This window comes from Poecilia latipinna, unplaced genomic scaffold (assembly GCF_001443285.1).
Source record: "Poecilia latipinna isolate Pla-1442-1.1 unplaced genomic scaffold, P_latipinna-1.0 Scaffold835, whole genome shotgun sequence".
Taxonomy (NCBI): Eukaryota; Metazoa; Chordata; class Actinopteri; order Cyprinodontiformes; family Poeciliidae; genus Poecilia; species Poecilia latipinna.
In genome coordinates, this window is record NW_015113451.1 from 112,550 (window position 1) to 129,289 (window position 16,740).

The 16,740-nt window shown below is 40.3% G+C and overlaps 1 protein-coding gene across 2 annotated transcripts in view; it reads right to left on the minus strand.

The window, feature by feature from the left end:
* Positions 1-16,740, minus strand: part of LOC106956630 (receptor tyrosine-protein kinase erbB-4-like) — a 137,627-nt gene that overhangs the window by 60,898 nt on the left and 59,989 nt on the right. For both annotated transcript variants that reach the window (XM_015047590.1, XM_015047589.1), the window contains exons 8-14: positions 15,970-16,096; positions 15,284-15,357; positions 14,669-14,759; positions 13,946-14,151; positions 10,871-11,003; positions 5,957-6,050; positions 2,662-2,816 (exon numbers count right to left, since the gene is read on the minus strand). In XM_015047590.1, the coding sequence (XP_014903076.1) occupies positions 2,662-2,816; positions 5,957-6,050; positions 10,871-11,003; positions 13,946-14,151; positions 14,669-14,759; positions 15,284-15,357; positions 15,970-16,096 (880 nt within the window). The remainder of the gene's footprint in view (positions 1-2,661; positions 2,817-5,956; positions 6,051-10,870; positions 11,004-13,945; positions 14,152-14,668; positions 14,760-15,283; positions 15,358-15,969; positions 16,097-16,740) is intronic.

Sequence of the window (16,740 nt, forward strand, 5' to 3'; positions counted from 1 at the left end):
TTATAGACTCACATTTCCAAGCGTCAATTTATTTTAAAGTTAATTTAGAAATTAGGTTAAATACTAAAGTTTTGAATGTGGAGCATAGGAAACTTAGAGACTTGATGAGGACTGCAAGACATTAGGAAAACATGCAACATAGTTGCAGAATGTCGTGACAATACGGCTAGAGATAAATCTAAAAATGACAAAAGTGTTGCTGTCTTTTTTGCTTTAGCTTCACAGCAAACATAGACCTGAGATCTTGAGTCAACTATCAAGCTGCAAAAAACTAAAATAATAATTTCCATTTCAAACAGAAGGCTTTATCGAAAGAGTTCCAATAAACAACTTAGCTTGGTCGTTACCTTCTCAGAAACCAGTAACATAACGATCATTTTGCGAAATAGTCTACACCCCTAATGGATGGTCCAGTGTGTGGATAGATGAATTTTATTGTTGTGTTTTGTGTTTAATCTCTGTGCGAGGGTGAATTCCTATTGGACAATCTCAGCTAATTTAGTCTTTAACCTAAGGATAATGAAATACATTAAATATTATGTGAACAGTGAAGCATCAAATCATATTCCAACGTCATTAGCCAGTTACAGAGTATAACAATATTTTCATACAGTGCTCCTAAATACTCCCATGTTATACATTATTATTTTTCTGCCAGGTACCTTACATTTGCTGTTCAAACCATTTGAAGCTTTAAGGCGTGTTTAATGAGTGTTGCCAGGCAACTCTGACTATAGGTTAAATTTCAATATTTCACAAGATGAAAGCGCTTGTTGTTTGGACAAACCGCTGCAGTTAACTCCAGTGTTTTGAACTTGTGTTCATTTCAGGAAATGACCTTAAAGATGGTATATCCAAAAAGGAATGGATATTAAGAAGAATCTAAAGTAAATACAAAGTCCGTATTGATCAACTAGCAGAAGGAAGGAGGGAAGGAAATCCTCCAAATGAATGCTAATTAAAATTGAACTGGCAAATAATCAGCCTTTAAAGAAAAGCTGTTTTAATTTGAAAAAGTGTGCAGTGTGCATGTTATTTCCTATCTGTCTCAGCAACCTCTGCTGCTGGAGGGTAGTTCAGATGAAAGGTGTTTCAGTGGAAAGTGATGAGAACAGCAGGTGAGCAGGAAGTGATTAGAGCACACTCGTCACTGCTCATTAAATCCCGATCCGTGTGTTGTGGCTTTTGAGCAGCAGGGTAGACACAGGAGAAGATTTCCTGAATTACCGTGTTAGAGCACACAAAACACAACAAATTGGCCAGAAAATGAGGAGAGCTGGTTCAGGCTGGAATTAAACTGGTGACAACTGAGGCTCTGTCAGAGCTGCCTAGTCATCAAATAAACAGCCTCGCAATTGGCCAATTAGCTACAATTCATGTTGAAGAAAGCACTCTTCCTTCATTAATGAAATTTTCAAGAAGCTAAGAACAATCTTTTGATTTGATCAACATTTTATATAATTTTATACAAATGTACAAGTGAAAAAGAATGCTTTAAGTGAAAAACATTTTTTAAGTAAAAAAAAAATTCTTAATTGTATATTTATCCGTAATGGCAGCAGAAAATACAACCTACATTGTGACATTATCACTTCCCATTTCAACATTCAAAATTAAGTGAATGGTGATTTTTCCATATCAACTTTGGATCATTTCCTATTATGAAAACTCCAGCCTTTGTCTTGAGCTCATCATCTTTATGCCTTTGGTCTAATCAGACCTTGTTGAGAGGATCAAAGCCTTAAGCTAGCATGTTGCAGAATAAATGTGGCATATTTATGAAAACAAGTAAGATAACATTTTACCTTTGCGTGCAGCACCAAGCTAACATACCATAGCACTAAGCTAGCATATCATAGGGCCAAGCTACCATACTATAACGCCAAGCTAGCATACCATAGCACCAAGCTAGGTCATCTAAGCTAACAAATTCTACAACACAAATGTTTCATATGGTCTTCATCCAGCTAAACTTTGACAAGGTCACCAAAGACGATATTGAATTAATGTCAGAACTTTGGCCAGTGAAAAAGAACCTCTGCTGGGAAAGAAGTGGATATTTTTTTTTCTATATCAACAAATGGCTTCAAATGGCAATTTCAAAATACCAAAGACAATATCCACACTGAGTTGGGAATTTTTAACGTTGTTGGTATTCTAAAAAACAAAAAGATGTGTTGTGAGACATGGACATAGACTACTACAATCTTTCAGTGGCTCAGAAGACCATAAATGTGGCTTGACGTCACACACAACACTTCCTTTTTAGTATTCTGGTGCAACCAGAAAATAGTTTGTCTTCTCTATAAGAAATGAGTCCTGCAGCAACAATAACACCTAATAATGAGCTAAATCTGACCAGTCTGAACCGAATGAATGCAGCTCGTGTTCAATTGTCCCTTTGCTTTATTTATCTGCAGCCAGCCGTCTGCCAGTTCATATCTCCCCCTCCTCCTGCTGTTTGTCTGCAACCTGCCCCTTCACTAACAGTTGATCTGCTTTTGCTCCATTAAGGTCAACGGAGCAAAAGCACTTCCCTTTTGTAACGTCTTGAAAGGTTGGGGCAACATATTGAGAGTGACTAGCAGTTGAACAGATAAGAGAAACGGATAAACTTTCAGACATATGAAGCCAATCTTCACGCATCCTTCCCTCTCTTACCCCTGGGTGCAGTTGGTGTGGCAGGGATGACACTCGTTGTTGGCCTTGGCGTATTTGAAAATGAAGCTGTTGGCGCCCTGCAGTCCGTCGGGGCACTTCTCCACACAGTTGGGCCCATCTTTGAAGTGAAGGCATTTTACACACTGGTCTGGGCCCTGGGAGTTTTGAAGAAGAAGAAACAGGGAGATGAGAAGATGAGTCACGACGAGGAGGAAGGAGGAGGAGGTAGTGGACAAGGGGCGAATGAAGAGCAAAGAGGTGACGGATACAGTAACAGGATTAGTGGGCCAATCGAACAAAGAAAGGCAAGCTGAGAAAAACGATACATGAAGAGGTAACACCGAAAAAAGAATAGAAGAAGGGAAATAGAATGAGAAATGAGCGGAGAGAATGAAATTGAGCAAAATCGAATTCAAAACCTGGCAAATTGTGTCAGCTTTGCTCACTTCCTATTGCGGCTAATTTAGCCCGGCAGAACCCGCATGAATTCCATCCGGCGATTTATAATGTGCAGAGAAAAATTACCCAGAGTGTATTCTGAGGCAGCCTCGCTAAAATTGCCAAAATGCATGAAAAATCAGGTCATGTCAAAAAGCAGTGCGTGGTGAAAGTGATGGAGGAGATGACAAACGGTAACTGAGCAAAAAGCTCAGCTGCAGCCGCATCATGAATAAGTAAGATGGCTAGTGAAGTGTGAGCAGGGATAAAAGTGCGGAAAAAACCCAGACTGTACTCTTTGTGTGTTTACGCGTCTGAAGGAAAGAAGGTGTCGGGGAATCGAATAAAAAAAAACAAAAACACCAAAGAAAACCTGACTTATAATTCTAGGGAGGCAGTGGAGTTTGTATGCGTATGCTCAAGCCGTTGTCTGGAAGAAGTTCAGGGAGTTTTGGCACCACGCTCTGCTGCTAATGACTACCACAGTGACCTGATGGACAGCCTTTCCAAGTCTGACAAATCCGGCCACACGCCATCAATAAACATTATTCTCACATTGCATGTTTGTGCGCATGCATGTGCGTGTTGGCGCGAGTGCGGGTGCATACAGATGTCTCAATGTAGTCGGATACGTATGTATGTTTGAGCGGGCGCGGATGATCGACTCTGGTGTTATTTACTACTCGGATGTGAGCAGCATCTCAAAGTCGGTGGCATGCGTGCATCGTTGAAGAGTCGCTCTCTTTTCCGCCTCTTGTTCCTCACGGGGCGGCCAGAAAAGGTTAGTCACACAATCACTTTATTCACCCAAATCAGCCATGCAGGACATTGGGTTCTTTTCAACGAAATGCAACTTTGCAAATATGAACCTGGGCATTGTGTATATAAACATATCATGTCCACATTTGGTGTACTATGAACAATATGTTGCACTGATTCTTCTAAAAAACGTTGTGAGTAGCTGAGAATAGAGGAGGAAACTGCTGAAGGTTCTTATTTTTTGTACTGCCCAGGTGGGGCAGCTGGGGACAAATGTTTGTGAATTGAAACAAAGCTCAAACTTTCTAATAAATACATCAAAAATACATATATTATTAATTAATAATGATTCAGTGATCAACAGTTCACTGATTTATATAAATGTATCCAATGACTCAGTCTAGACGGCTAAAAGTAAGGCATTTGTTACTTAATGGCTTAGTCTGGTAGCCATTAGCTAAAATGAAACTGTTAGCTAAAATAATGGAAAAATGGTTCTTGAAAAAAATTTAAACTGTAGTTGGGGTGATGTGGTGGCGCAGGGGTTAAGCACAACCCACATAAGGAGGACGTAGCCCTCAACTCGGCTGTCGCAGGTTTGATTCCCGGCCAGGTGACCTTTGGCGCATGTCTTCCCTCTCTCTCATTACCTACTTTTCTGTCTGAGCACTTTGAAATAAAGGCCACTAGAGCTAAAAAAACAAACAAACAAAAAAAATAACTTTAGTCATCCAGTGGCTCAACTTAGTTGTCACAAGTTAAAATAAATGACAGTTTAGAAGCCGCAAGCTAATATTTAGCCACTAGTTAAACAATGGCTGCATTAGCGAAAACAAAGCAAACAGCTAGCTAATGGTTCAGTTTGGAGGTCCTTAAAAGATGTAAATTGTAGTTATCCAGTGGCTCAGCCTAGTTCCTACTAGTTAAAATTAAGTTTCTGGTTAATAGTGAGCAGTTAATCAATGGTTGCATTAGCTAAAACGAAGCCAAAAGCTACCTAAGGGTTTCATTTAGATGTCACGAGCTAATGGTTACAAACAGTTGACCCATGATTTACTCTTGAAAACATCAGCTAATGGTTACCAACAACTACTTTGTAAAGGAAAGTATAAGTTAACCATTAGGTCACTATGGTCATCAGCAAATAGCTAAACAATGACTAAGAATCAATTCTTTAAGTCATTGGCTAACATTTGCCAAAAAAAAAAAAAAACCTTCTGTTAATATTAGATGTCATCAAGTAAATGTAACACACAATGGATCTTGTGTTTAAAACGTTTTGACATTCGGGCCAAAATAGTTGAAATGAAAGTGATTGGAGGCCACAAATATTAAAATAAAAACTGTCATGAAATTTTAGACTTTAGCAGGACAAAAACAAACAAAACAGTCCGATGTTGCCAAAACAGACACAAGTAAATCATCACATATGATATGTGTAAAAAAAAGTGTAAAATTACACTTTTTTTTTTAGAAGAAAGAGAAATGTCTACTACTTCCTTTTATAATAGGTGGTTAATTTTTTTTTCCATTTTGTAAAAGAACAAAAATTGTCTATGCTGAGCAACATAAACAGACAATGTGATACTTTACTGTCCTGTTTTGTAAAGTTGAACGTGTGGAGGGTGGAGACGTGGGGTTAGGACAGACTTCCTGGTTAGGGGCTTGGAACCCGATGAAAACTGCAGTTCTAGTTTGACATTGTAACACATTTCCACGCTTCCCTTTTGTAAACTCTGCCTGGTAACTTTGTCAGTGCAGGAAGAAGCTCTTACACAAGTCTCTAAAGGTTTCTTTATATGAAGATTAGGACATAATCGTTTTTGTTGCTTGTGTCGAATGTGTATGTGCGCCTGCTGGAGCTAAACAGGAGTGGTAGTTCATCATTTCTCCCATTACCTTCCATTCACCTTTGCAAACAGCACCTACACTTACTCAAACCCCATGCGCAAAACAGATAGGCTCCAACAAAATAAGTTCACTTCAGAAGATATGAAACTAACTTGCACAGACAAATGAGAGGAGTCTATTTCCGCATTCCTCAAGTGCGTTCGGAGAAAAAAAATAAGGCGGTTTGGTTCGATCCACCGGGTCTTACCGGGCCAAGACACGTTAGGCTGTTTCCGTCCATCTTCTCACATTGGCTGTCGCAGTCCAGGCACACGGATCCATTGGCAAATTCCCGCGCTTCCCTGATGGAAGGCAAGAAGATCAAAACAGAGATGGATGGATTATAGATCTGAGTGTACTCACACTGAAATATTGATCAGGAGAACACTACAGTAGGCTATATGAAGACTGTTACATCAGTATCAGCCTGGCTTGTTCACTGGAGTAGCAGCTGTGTATTCTGCCATCGACTTGTCTTTTTCTGGCAGTTTCACTTGCAACAATTTGGTCAGCCTGGATGCTTATTTTAACAGACATCCATAAAGACAAGACTGATTAATAAAAAAACTGTTTTTTTTGGGGGGGGGGTTTACAGTCATGAGACTCATAGATGAAGAAATACGCTTTGGAGAGAGTGAAAGAGAATGAACAAAGCGAGTGCATTAGGATGAGATAACGAGGTTTGAAAATGTAGACTAAAAGTGAAAAAGAAAACATGTTTGCTTCTTTATCCCGCTATGAAAGGATGGTTACTGTTTTCTGCAGATTGTAGCAGATCTGCCAGAGCCTTTGTTCAGCCAGTTAAAGCAATATAGTTGGTTTTGTTTTCATCTAAAGGAGAAGACAGTAAACAATAAAGCTCAATATTGGGTACATACACTGCAATTACAGTGGCAGGAGCTCAGCACTGCCTCAGGCCACAGTGTTCAGCCCCGTGTGTGTGTACGGCAGGTTGTGGGAGTGTGTGCTGGCATCCGATCTATACGTTTCTGACTGTTTTTCTCACTGGCCGAATCAGCGAATTATCATGCCTGTTTGAAGCGAGGCATCTCCGGCGGATGGAGGACGCCCGCTGTCAATAGCAACCGCTACCGATTAAAACCGCTTTTCACATCAGAGGGATCGATCGGCCGACGTGGACAACGGATGCCCTCGGAGGAGGATTCGCCCAGCACCAGGTGGACCCTCTTCGGAATAATGAGTCGGTTTGTTTTTGTTAGCTTGCAGTTTTAGTGACGGAACCTGGACGCAACGGATTCCGCCTCATGATCCAGTTTTATACAATTGGACACCGAGAACATTCCATCTCCTGCGGGCATTTGGGTTTTATGCATTTTCGTGTGGTGAATATATGTGAAAATCTTTTTGACGTAGTACCTCTAAAAGCTACCAAAAAAGAAAAGAGACATTCTGACACTCCCTGGTTCAGCGGGATCATATTAAAGGATGATAAAAGTGAAGATAAAATCCCAGTGTTCCTTTTTGCTGAGCTTTGATGTCAGATTGTCTTTTCTTTAAGCCATCCTCACTGGTTCGTTTTAATCGGGGCAGTTTGTTTCAAACATCCAAAAATACAACATGTACAGATTCTATTACTGAAAATGTTTACACAGGACTCAAAAGCAGACTATCAGTGCAGTTCTCCTTTGTTTTTCTTTACCCCATTTCCAAAATAAATTAGATTTGTCTCCCAGACGCTGTGTCCAGGGGAATCATTTAAAAGAAGGCCAGGCGGTGGACAGATATCTTTTTTTGCTGGCTGAATGGGGAAAGAAACACAGAGGAGGATGGGTGAGAGACAAAGACCACTGTGGCGGCGCTCTCCAGGGTCATTTCCATTCCGTCAAAGCCGTTCCTCCTGATTGGCCCTCTTCACGGCTGAAAGTGTGTGCCAGGGCCCCATTGGGGGATGACCTGATGGGGGATTATCCCTGCTTTAGCAGGAATTTAAGCAGGACTGTGGCCCCGACCATTCAGACCTCAAAACATCCAGCGAGCCAGAGCATGGTCAACCCACCAGAGCAACTTTTTTAATTAAGCACTTTCAGCGCCTCCCTTTACCCAGTACCTCCCTCCTTTGCTAACCCCCAGCGGACACCATCTCAAGTCTTTTTCTTTTCCCCTCTCGCGCACGTCTTTGCTCTGCCTTTGTTTTATTCAACAGACTTATAAACTGAGGGGAATTAGTGCCTTTGCTCATTAAGAATGGATATACAGAACAAGAGCGGAGTGAGGAATCTTAAGATTTAAAATCACCAACCTGAAAACATTTTTAATGAGCTTGCGCTAAATTCTTCAGAGATATAGACTTCTGCAGCCCCAGAACAAACTAAGATATTAAACCAATCTAAAGTGAACTCAGTATAACCTAAAATAGTGGTGTTAAATCCAGGAAAATGGCAATTAAGAGATAGAAAGATTGAGATTAAAACTGGTAATATAGACAAAGAACAACAAGGAATGGCTTAATCTGGATTCGTCTTTATGCAGATGATACAATATTTGTACAAATATGTTTTTAATAATAATACATCAGCTGTATTTGAAATCACTATTTTTTCCATTTGTTTTAAGTCATTTACTTGTCTCTGAATCAGACTTTGACCAGGCATAACGTTATGACCACCATAGTTAAGGACACAGCACACGATCTTCAAACCTTTAGAGGAGACTTGGAATTCCCACTAATATCCTGGTTTCTGGGGATCAGGCACTAAACAGCTCTGTTATTTACATGCTTCATCCAGAACTGTGTTACATTTTATCCCACCCAAGAATCTTTAAATTAATTAATGTTTCAACTGTAACCTGGTTAAAACCATTCTTGGTCTAACTGACTTCCAGTCAATTATTTCAGCAAACTCTCGTAAAGCAAATTAAAGCCTACACAACATACATTAACTGTATGTAGGAAATAAAATGACAACATAAAAAGTTGTATATTTTGATTGATTATGGCTTATAGACAATGGACACTGATAATTTATTGTCTTAGAAAATAAAAACATTACACAAGATCACAAAAAATAATAATTTTAGCAAAAATGTTAGACTGTCATGCTATGAACTCAATCCACATTGGTTCTCTTGAATGGATTTTGACTGAATCAAGAATCTCAAAGTTGTGGTTTTCGTTGTTGCTGATGCACGTTTTTCGGCCACACCTTTTCCTTCCCCTTAATTTTCTATGAATATGCTTGAATGATACAACACTCTGAACATCTCGCTTGTTCAGCAATTAACGTTTCAAATCCCCACACCCTCTTTGTGGGGGGCGTGACCATGACGATTGTGTCCTACTGACTCAGACTTAGATCTTACAAAGGCTTAGGCTTAATATAGCAATGACAAAAAAAATAATGAACTCCTACACAATAATCTCATTTTTTAAGATGTACCTGAACTGTATACGGTCATCAGCACAAAGCCACTCATGTTGCCTGGATGCTGCATATGAAAATGAGCTTCATTCCATATCTAGTCATTTTTCTGTCATCAGGTGTTTGTTGATTTTAGATTGGACATATTTTAATCAGACTGTTCAGGCCAGTGACACAAATCAACAAGCAGACATTGTGAATATTCCTGGCAGTATCATGCGTTGACTGTATTTACAGTAAAGGAAACAAGCGTGCTTCAGAAGCTCCCAGCCACGAGCCTCTCCATCATCTTCTTCAAAGCTTCGCTCTGAGCTGTTTTTCCCCCCGGCGACTTCAAAGCTTCCCTCCCACAAACAGCAGTGGAAAAGGACCAGCAACAAGTCAACATGACCGAGGGTTGCATGCTCTCATAAACCCTCTCTAGAGGGAAACACAGGCCTGACATCACCGCTTTTGCCTCGGTGAAAAGAAAAAAGAAAAAAAAAAAAGGCTGATTTATCTCTCGGTAGGCACTGCTGGTGCAGCTTTATTTTAGACGGATGGTTCTGAGAGACCCGATGCAAAACATTCCTTCACTCAGCCAGGATTCATTCAAGGGGAACATCTAGAACACGCTAACTTTAAAGCACTAACTTTAAAGCACACGCTAACTTTAAAGCACTAATCATAAATATTAGTTCTGCTAACTCTGCAGCGCTGTACCAGCACGGTATTTAGCAAAAGTTAATGCTAAAGCACTAACTTAAGTTCAAATTATATCTGCCCTGGGTAAAACTACACAAACTCCAATTTTATTTTTACGCTATTATATAATGTGACTCTATAAAGTGCTTAGATATCGTATTTATGTTTATATCTTATTGTATGTTTTATTTTGTTCTTGGATGTTTCTTGTTTGAAATGAAGTTACTGGAGGGAAAAAGAGAACACGAGGAGAGGAAACTGATGCCAAATCAGTCTTCACCCACTTCAAAATAAGAGCATGAATATAAACTGCTTGAAGTCCTTAACCAAAACTTCAACACAAATGTCGAACTTTATTTAACTGAAAGGTTACAAGTAAATTAACACCTTAGAATTTAGGGGAAGCTAACTGTGCAAAGCATTTTCAAAGTTAGCAAAAACGCTAAAGCGCTAAGCCAAAAATAGCACATTAGCAGAAGCGTGCCTGCCATGTAGAGCACCGTATCTAGGAACATGATCCAAACAACAAACAATAAGAAAATTCACAGGTGTGAAGTGGGCTAGTCAAACTCCAGATGTAAATGTGTTTCAGATTCTTTAAGGCAGCCTTAAACAGACACAAAATCCAAAAAGTCTGACAACATTTAAATGAGCAGAACAGACACAAACCAGTCAGTTCTTCACTGCCTTTCAGTCAGCCTTCAGCTCAGAGCTGTAAACATTCGTTCAGTCAGTACAAATGGGACATTTTCAATCTAATCCTTCAACAATACATTTCAATTGATTTTAGTGGATGGCTGTAACATCCTGCCAAATGCTCCTTTGACAGTTCACACTGTGAAATTCCTTATTGGCTCACTTCATTACATCCACACCAATCTGCAATTAGACGTTCCTCCTCCAGAGCCCTTGAGAATGTTTTGGTTTTATTGTTGGTGTATTAAAGCAGCTTAAACCGACTTAAGCTTCTTGTTGCACGCTGAGAGAAATTAATGTGGCTTCATAAACCATAATGGTCGGCTGCTGATGATCTACGCAGTTTTGGACTCTTTTCTCACCCATCAAACAGGTTGCAGGACTCCACGCAGGTGCGGCCTCGTTTGAAGTAGCGGCAGGAGAGGCACTGGTCGGGGCCCGGGCCCCAACAGCCGTCATCCGAACACATGCGGTCGCACATCATCCGGTGCTGAGCTGTTGAGGAGGAAAGACATAAAGGAGTCATTTTTCTGCCTAACAGTGTGGGATTCATCGGTATTCCCAACACCTCTGCCTGCAGAGAGTGTCTAATCCAGAAACCTTGGCCTCCCGTTTCTTCTTCCCTGTCAAACTGCAGCAATCAATGCACCTCGTTGGACTCACTTGTCCCCCCATCCGGTAAGTGACATAAGAAGTCCCTGGGGGCCACCTGGAGGGGGGCCAGACCCTCTGTCAACAGCAGAACAGTCAATGACAGACAGTAGGGCTGAGCCTAATAAAGAGGGCCTGTATTAGCTCCAATCGATCAAACCCTAACACACACACTGGACTCATTAACCTTTTAATGAGTCCAGTTTTAAGATTAACTTTGAAACAGGAAGCCAAGATTTTTAAACTTTTTTGAAGATTTTATAGATGTCGCCGTTTCTGCGAAAGACATTGGTTTGTTGGATTTTCTCATCTGCTAAAGCCAGCTTATATTTCAGCAGTGTAATAAAGCCTGTTTGTGCTTATGAGTCACAAAATTCAAATAAATAATCCTCTGGTTTAGATGCTGCTTCACTCAGCATATAAACCAAACGAAGAACTCAAGGAACTCTGGGTCGAGTTTTCAAACCCAGACGGAAATAATCTGCCGGATCCATAACATCTAACTCTTGTTTATCTAGAGTAGATTACAATCAAATCAAACAATGTAGCAGCGTGCTAGAATACTCACAGAAACCATTGGTCAGAAAAAAGAGAAATAACTGAACCCACCTCAGGGCTTTAATGTCACAATGAAGCTGAACAAGGCCTTTCACAGCCAGGTTGTAAGAGTCGAAAACTGACACTGTTGCCATGGACACAGGCATTTCAGTTTGTATTTGTGCTTGACAAAAATGTAGGTTTCAACTTAATCAGAACACAGTGTATCGTTTTCATCCGAGGTCAAGGTCACATTTATTTATAAAGCCCGTTTCCAACAGCAGAGGCTGCAACAAAGTGCTTTACAAGGAAACAACCACCACAACACTAAAAGACATCAAAAACCAAACTATAGACAGAGTGAAGAGCTCAAAAGGCTGTTAGACTAACAAAGACAATTGGGACGGGAAAAGACACAACACAAAAAGACACACACACACACACACACACACACACACACACACTCCTTATATTAAAGAGTGAGCAGCAGATTTTTGTAAATTAAGTATTTAAAGCAACTGGTACTGAACCCAAAACTCCAAGAAGCCACGGATAAAAGTTTGCTCAGTGAGTTTTTGCACTAAATGCCCCCCATATTCTTCTACCAGAGACAGAGGTGCAGATACATTTTCATGTCTGTGTATGAGTACACATAGTAAACAGTGTTCACATCTTCACCCTGTAGAAATGTTTAAAAAGATAAAAAAAATAAATTAATCTTTTATCACAGTAGATGGTCCACAATGAAACAGAAAAGGAGAAGCGCCCACACCTCCAAATTGCACATACACCCCCTATTATACTTGTTGATGGGAAAGCGAAGGAAGTTTAAAAATCCTTTTCTAATTTCAATACATTTATTCAAGTTGAGATGTCGATGATTAAAATGATGAGAATGAGTCTACCATGTGAAGAGGCTACAGTCTCTGCGCGTCTCCATGACGATTTATGGAATATCTGGCTTTTGCACACATCACCAGCAGGGGTTAGTCTTTAAAGTTCAGTCGGTTACTATCTTTACTTTCCTATTTTTTTCCATCCTATTCAGGGCTGAGTAAAGATCAAAGTTCTTAAAACGTTCATTTCAATATATAAAAAAAATCTGAATTAGCCAGACCTTCTCTTTTTCTTCCTCATACCTGTAGTTTATATTGATACAGAGATGGGAAACAAACCCCCTCCTCTCTGACCACTTTAATAACCTTTGAATGAATGTTAATTGGCTGCAGAATTTCTGAGGAAAGTTCATTAAAGCAGCTGTTTATCAGAGAATGCTTTAAACAAGTTTAAGGAACCAATTGGATTATAATTTCCTCCAGGTTTAATAAAGCGAGGAGCGGCTGCCTTCAATTTTACTCCCAAAGAAAATTGGTTTTAATGTTGACAGCGAAACCCGTCTGCTGTGGGGAGTACCCAGTCAGAAGAGGCTAACTGTGATGGTCACAAAACAGAATTCCATTCATTTAGATTAAATGTAGTTATTTCAGAAGATAGGAACATAGAACTATTAATACTTATCCACTGCTTCCATTGTCAATTCTTTCCAGAGTTGGGTAGTAACTAGTTACATTTACTCAGTTACATTTACTTAAGTAACTTTATGGAAAAAATAAATAAATACTACTTTTAGGAGTCATTTTACTACACGGTATTTTTTTCCTCTTGAGTAAATTTTTCTGGATTCTCTACCCACTGAATGAAAAACAAAAATGTTTTAATAAAAAAATCACCAGACACAAACAGGAACACCTGAAGTTTTTGTTGAAGTCTCATACGTTTTTATTGAAAAAAACGTGATTGTAAAACAAAATATATATTTTGTCTAATTTTGTTATTTTTTTGTTAATTATATAAAGGAATGTCATTTTTGGTCCTTACAATACCAAAATTTGCACTTCACTTTATATTTTTTTTTGTCCATCTGATGATGTAATGTTTAAATATTAAATGATTGATCATTTGTTCAGTTACTGAGTACTTCTGTAGACTGTTTACCAAATACTTTTTTACTATTACATTAACATGGTGCTACTCTTACTTGAGTACAAGTTTTAGGTACTGTGCCTACCTCTGATACTTTCATTCAGATGTGGCTATTCTTTTCTATAAGAAAAACTTATATAATTTAAGCTACTAATGGTGGACACACTTCCACTATTTTCCTACCATAAAATTATTCAACTATTGTAGCTCTAGAAACCATTTTCAAACCTTGAAGGCTCCCAGATGTAACATCCGCAGCTACTCACTGCACTCCTTAGGGTCCCGGTTGTTGCGGACGACGACCTTTTGGTTGGAGGTCCTGAAGAGCGACGTCCAGTTGACGGTGTTGTAGAAGCAGAGGCGGGTGTTGTTCATGATGTAGACGTTTCCGGCACTGATCTCGTTCAGAGACTGGAAGTGGAGGGTGGAGATCCAGAGCTGCTTCAGGATCAGCAGAGAAATGCCGGTCCCACTGCAAGAGGAGAGAATGGCTCATGGTTGTGTTGGTCACTCTGGTATCATCATCATCATCATCATCATCATCATTAAGGCACATGAGCCAAATCTGGATCACTATAACTTTTAATATATTCATCAAGACTCTAAAGGGACACATAAATCGAACCACTAAGATAACAGTCTGCTTAAATATTATTTAATCAATCAAATCAAAGCAGTTTTGCTTTAAGGGTTCTACAGAGTCGAGGTCAGTACTTCAAGCAAACAAACAGGCCCAAACAGGGACATCTGAACATTTTTTTCAGTCGCTCGATTGTTTTCCATTCTCTTTATTGAGATTTTGTCAGATGCATTGCAAAGAAGCATCGTTACCACAAAGAACAACTTCATTATAAGAAAACTTTACTTTTTGTGCTAATTTTGTTTTTGTTGCATAACCAATGAGCAGAGAGTAATACCAGGTACCACCAGAACCTGGTTTGCCACTCTGAATGTGTGTCATGCTTCCACCTGCATCAGTTGAATCCTACCTGTAAAGGGATCTGCCTCCGATGGTCGCCAAGTTGGAGAAAACGCTCAGATCCGTCATGTTTTCAGGCCAGGACTGGATGTTCAGGTACCCTGAGAACACACCACATGGACTTTGACTTTACACTTTCCTCAGATGTTCACTGCTGCTTTTTCTTTTTTGTTGTTTTTATAAGAGGATTATGAAAGGGGAAATAGAAGAAGGGTTTATTTCTTAGGTGCAGACAAAGAGAGAAAGCAGCCTGCACTAATTAAAAGAATAGATTTCATACTTTGGACATTCAGTCTGATTGCACTTGCCGTTTAATGACAGATTATATCAGATCAGCCTCTATGGAAATGACATTAACGGGGATGGAACAGGAAACGGTGGGGGATGGAGTGGCCATTGCTCTTTTTTATTGCTGGTGTTTTCATAATGAAAATGCAGTTTCACTCCATTAGCCGTTTGGTTCAACTGCAAGTCGCGGTTTAATATGAAGAAAAGCGGTTTGTAGACAGGCCCCTTTAGGGCTGTAACAGCTAATGCATAAACATACACACTCAAACACACACACTCTGAAAGTCTGTTGAACCATCACACACACATACCAGTAAACACAAACCAAACGGGTCACCTGTGATCTCCTTGACAGTGCGGAAGACACTGAGACGCTCCGGGTCCAAAGGTCCGATGCCGTGGTACATGTCCCTATGAAACACACAGCAATCACTTCAGAGACCATCACTTCATTCAAGACAAACTCAACGATTGTATTCCTCTACCACCGTGCTTGGCAGCTGGTACACTGTGGTTCTGACCAAACATTGTCTACCCTGGTCTGCAACTTCCCCACTGATATAAACCTATAAATAAAGTATAATCCATGTCTTCTGTTCAATCAGGTAGAAATCTCTCTGTCTTCTACTAGATCCAGTTCTAGAGATCAAAGGTCCAGAAGGGAAAGCCAATGTTCCAAAGTGTTTCAAGGTCAAAAGGGAAATAGTTTCTCACCGCTGCCTAAGTTCTGGGTCTCCATTCGGATTTTACTTTAGCGGCAAACAGAAACGTTCAAAGCACCCTGTTCTATAAAGTAAGTACACCCTAAGGTTCAACAGCTTGTAGCGTTGCCTTCAGGAATGATCTGACCCCTCTCACAGAGAACTTCATGGCTCTAGCTGCAAAAACAAATCCAAAGCATCACTCCTACAGCACTGTGCTTGATCATTTGGATGGGTTTTGTTTTTCTTGTGTGGCTGGTATTGTGTTTTGTTTCTCTGCATTCCGGTCATATATTTCTAAATGACTGATCTTGATACTCACCCTTTGATGCCGGTGATGAGAAAGATGAGATTGCCGTTGATTTTGGTGCAGTTGACAAACTTGTCTATGTTGCTGGCGTCCACGGTCTGAGCCGTCTGCAGGCTGCCCGTCCCGATGCCGTCGCACACTGACAACGCAAACACAGTCGCATGTCAATCCGGCAGCTAGTGTTGTCGTGGCGAGGTGTCCAAGGTGTCCTTGTAAGAACCTCTAGAAGCCATTTTTCTTCCCCTTTGCAATGTTACCCTTCCCATTCTCTTTCATCAAAATAAAGTTCTTTGGTGCTCCGGCGGGGCCGTGGCCCCGCTCCACGCATTTGAATTCTTTTGATGAAAGCATGGGCCAATCTCCATCCATTCCCTCTCCATAATGAATTCATTACATCTGCATTAATTACACTCAGCCCGGCGCGAGCCAAGTGTTTCTGACACGGGCAGAAGGGAGGGATGATGAATAAGGTGGCATTAAGTGGTGTAACCACTTTCTGATAGTGATTTATACCGGCCAATTCCATATCTGAAATGTTAATTTGTTATCATTTCCCACAGTTCCTTGGGCTATCCCTCATTAACCCGTCCCGGTGACGTGACGATGTAATCAGGGGATCGGCCAATCAGCTGATGGCGCGGCCGCCGCGCGCCGCCTGGAGGAAAACATTATTGCCGTCCTCTCTGAAGAGAAAGGGCAGATCGGTTACCTTTGTGGAGAACAACCTGATGAAGAGGATAATCTTCACTACTGAGCTAACGCCGCTTAATTCCACGTCAGGCA